This window comes from Rutidosis leptorrhynchoides, chromosome 2 (assembly GCF_046630445.1).
Source record: "Rutidosis leptorrhynchoides isolate AG116_Rl617_1_P2 chromosome 2, CSIRO_AGI_Rlap_v1, whole genome shotgun sequence".
NCBI classification, from domain to species: Eukaryota; Viridiplantae; Streptophyta; class Magnoliopsida; order Asterales; family Asteraceae; genus Rutidosis; species Rutidosis leptorrhynchoides.
Window position 1 is genome coordinate 191,666,690 of NC_092334.1, and position 3,942 is coordinate 191,670,631.

At 35.9% G+C, this 3,942-nt stretch overlaps 1 protein-coding gene across 1 annotated transcript; it reads right to left on the bottom strand.

The window, feature by feature from the left end:
• Positions 1–3,229: 3,229 nt before the first annotated feature.
• LOC139888495 (uncharacterized mitochondrial protein AtMg00810-like) lies at positions 3,230–3,592 on the bottom strand. Its single transcript, XM_071871500.1, has one exon. It carries the CDS (start codon positions 3,590–3,592, stop codon positions 3,230–3,232), a length of 363 nt encoding a protein of 120 aa, XP_071727601.1.
• Positions 3,593–3,942: the final 350 nt, after the last annotated feature.

Sequence of the window (3,942 nt, forward strand, 5' to 3'; positions counted from 1 at the left end):
TTTGGACTTAAGCTTGGAAGTTGACATGTTCATTAAAGAAGAAAGTTTTTAATCTTTGACCATTTTTCTTCGATTACCAAAAGAGGTAATTGCAGATTTTTGTCTCTTGACAAACCATTATCTTCCAAAAGCTTCATCAACCTTTCTTAATAACATGTCATTTAGCTTATGGGAGTTTCTTGCCTTTTAGAACATTGTTACAACTTAAATGAACTAGTTTGAGTCTAGTTTGAACATAATGATTCTTGTTACAACTTGACTGGACTTGAACTAATTACATTTTCATACAAATAATGATACATAAAATCAATGGGAGAGCAACTCTTTAATTGGGACTTTAATGACCATTATTAGTATGTTTAAATGACACTATGCATTAGGATAAAGAGATATGACACTCGAGTGTTTTAGTCTAAATCAAGCTTAAGGTGTCATTAAGATGTCATTAGGTGTGATTAGTAAAAATTAACATCTTTTGGTTCAAAACTCTTTTGAGATCAAAAAGGGCAACTATTATAAGTGTGGTTAAAAAGGTTTCATAAATTATAGATGGCTCAAAGTGGTTTATCTTAAAGTGGATGAATTTGGTAACAGAGAAAACTGCGGTCGGGCTGCGGTCGTCCGTGAAGTCAGCTGTAGATTTACAGTTTTAGAAAAACTTGAACTCGTTGATTCAGGACACACACGGTTGGTTTCACGGTCGACCGTAGTACAGCCGTGTAGCATTTTTACCAAGATAATTACTTATGTGTTGGTCTTTTGCTAGAGATAGTTTAGGCTTATGAACTCATGTCGTCCTACATATGATTAACTACTAGGTTCTTGTGTGTCATCATCAAAACAATGTGATTAACATTTGAATATTATGAGTTGAATCTTAACCAACGTTCTCCCACTTTTTAATGATGACAAACACATGAGTAAGTGTTAACTATGTAGGTCGACATAAGTGTTAACATCACTTACCATACACTTTCTCCCCCTTTTGTCAAAGCAAAAAGGTTAGTCCCACATGGAACTAAGCGCGCCCTAGAGTAATGCTCCCCCTTAAATCGTACACACTTATCAATTGTTCATGTTAATAAAATGGCTCTCCCTCGAACCAATAGTAGTCATAAAAAGTAACAAACATGATAAGCATAGCAAGTGCATTACAATAATCAATACATAACAAGTTTTAATCCTAGGAGAAATGTTGTATTTACCCGCCCTTATAAATAATTCTTAACCAACATTAATTATTTTTAAGGATAAATGCCGTTGGTGCTACACGCATCGGAGATTGTTGAGCTTTCATTGTCGGAAGAGAAAATAATCACCGAATGAGCTACCCAATAGGTTAGCGGAATAGTGGTCACGGGTTGAGGAATTTGAGAGGAGTTGATGGCACCAACAAATTGGAAAAGTCGATTAAGATGGTTTGAGTACGGAAGTGGACGAGTTCCTAGTTCTCGAAGATAACCCATTCTTTGAGTAGTGAGATAGGCGATATTTATGGGTTCATGAGTAAGAAGTGACCACATGACAAAGACTTCGTTTCTGGAGATGTGAATAGCGGTGGGTTCCCGACAATAAACATTGTTCCGAACCACATTAAGAATAAGTTGAAGATCATGGCGGATTTTGTTATCTTGAATGCGAAGCCGTCGGTTGAAGTTTCGTTATACTCCCGGAGTAGTGATAAGATCTAAGATGGGTTGCATCGGAAATGTAGGATTGAGTGATCTTAGATCGGTTGAAGGAGTATAGAAGGAATGCCCATTTGAAGGAATGGCCATGACGGTTGCGAATTGTTCAAAAGACCAAGTGTAAGGTGTATCGAAAAGTCAAAATGCAACTTGGTTGGGATTTGAAACATCAAGATTAGCATAGAATTCCCTAATTAACGTTGGATAAATGGTTTTATCAAGCTCAAGAAACGAGAAGCAATTATTATGGGTGAAAAGTTGAGTTAATTAGGAAAATTCGGTATGATGAACAACACGTTCCTCATGAAGTGTTCTAGTCTCCATGTGTTGCCTATTATCCGTGATACGTTGATTTCTCGTATTGGTCATTTCCTAGAAAAACCATAAATTTAGAAAAATAATCAAGTTGTTAAGTTTGAAAATCTATATGCTAAACATGTGTAGATTAGTCCTTGTCTAGACTCATTTTGAAAACTATGAATTTGAAATTAAATTGTACTATTTTTCTTTTGAAAATTTAGACAAGTTTCATCATTTTGCTCTATGTTTGTCAAGAGTAGATACCAGTCATGAGATTGACAAGTATCATAATGATTTGTTCAAACATATGTGTGTGTGCATGAGTGAGTTCAAAACTTTAAAGCATATATGAGTTTTTATACAAGAAACCACTATTATGACTCATTAAAAAAACTTTTTAGAAAAATTTTACCCATATATTTTAATAAAAACATGCAATCAACAAGTGTTCCTATTAGTTTGGAAAGATCACAAATATAATTAATTTAGTAAAATTGAAAGTAAGATTTTGGATGCTTACCTTAAAGAGAATTGAAAGAGTATGGACCACTTTTTGAAAAGTACTTGAAGGTAGGACAAAAGTAAATCTGAGAATTTAGTGGTTGGAGTTTAAAGAGGAGATGTGGTTGGTGGAAAGGTTGTTTGGATATTAAAAGAAAAGCAGAAAGGACAAAGAATTTTGTCAGACATCAGGCGGCTCTCCACACAGTCGACCATGATTCGACCGTGCGTGATCAGGATAGAATTTTACGGAGTGTGTTCCATCATTCCCAACCCATTCCTAAGCAAGTTAAAGGTTTCCTTTTTAAGGGGCTTAGTGAATATGTTAGCTATATTTTCCACAGATTCTACCTTATCTATCACAATATTACCATTTTGGATGTGATCACGAAGGAAATGGTGCCTAATGTCTATGTGTTTAGTCCTAGAGTGCAATATTTGATTTTTCGATAGGTCTATAGGACTTTTGTTATCACAACATATAGGTATTTCAGATGAGATGATACCGTAATCGAGGAAGGTTTGCTTCATCCATAACACTTGTGCGCATGCTCTTCCCATGGCTATGTATTCGGCTTCGATGGTAGACAATGCAACGGACGTTTGCTTCTTTGAGAACCATGACGTTAAGCAAAGCCCCACGAACGCGCATACTCCACTTGTGCTCTTTCTATCAATCATTAATCCACCATGATCAGAATCCGTAAAACACATAATATCAACCCGGTAAACTTTGGATATCATAACCCAAGATGCATTGTTCCCTTTAAGTATCTAAAGATCCTTTTAACGGCTTCTACGTGCGACGTCTTTGGATTTTCTTGAAATCTTGCACATAAGCACACGCTAAACATGATGTCGGGATGACTTGCCGTTAAATAATGAAGGGATCCAATCATTCCCCTATACTTAGTACTATCGAATGGTTCTCCTTCTCCTTCCAAGGTAAGTTTCACATTTGTTGCCATTGGAGTCGCCATTGGTTTTGAGTTCTCCATTCCGAATTTCTTGATCATTTCATGAACGTATTTTTGTTGATTGATGAATGTTCCATCTTCTAGTTGCTTGATTTGTAGTCCGAGAAAGAGCTTAAGTTCACCCATCATGCTCATTTCAAACTCATCATGCATTATGTGATGCCCCGTACAAAACCATCGTGTATGAATCATCAACAACAGGATCATTACAAGGTCAAATACTATATGTTGTTTCAAAAGAAGTTTGCATTCATACGAAAAGGTGATGTCTTAACCAACATCAAATGTTTTACAACCAAAAGTATGCTTCTATGAATGGAAGCAAGTAATAATAGTACGTGACCCAATGGTCATTACAAATCATTGTTCAAAAGTAATAAAGTTTGAATGCAAGATAAAATGTTTCATACGGTGACATCTCTAGTAAGCACAGCGGAAGTCTACAAGGCATGACTAGTACAACAGAAGCAAGCAAA

What these genes read in the sequence shown, in the direction of transcription:
- LOC139888495 (XM_071871500.1), bottom strand. Translation starts at nt 3,592, where the DNA reads ATGGGTGAACTTAAGCTCTTTCTCGGACTACAAATCAAGCAACTAGAA.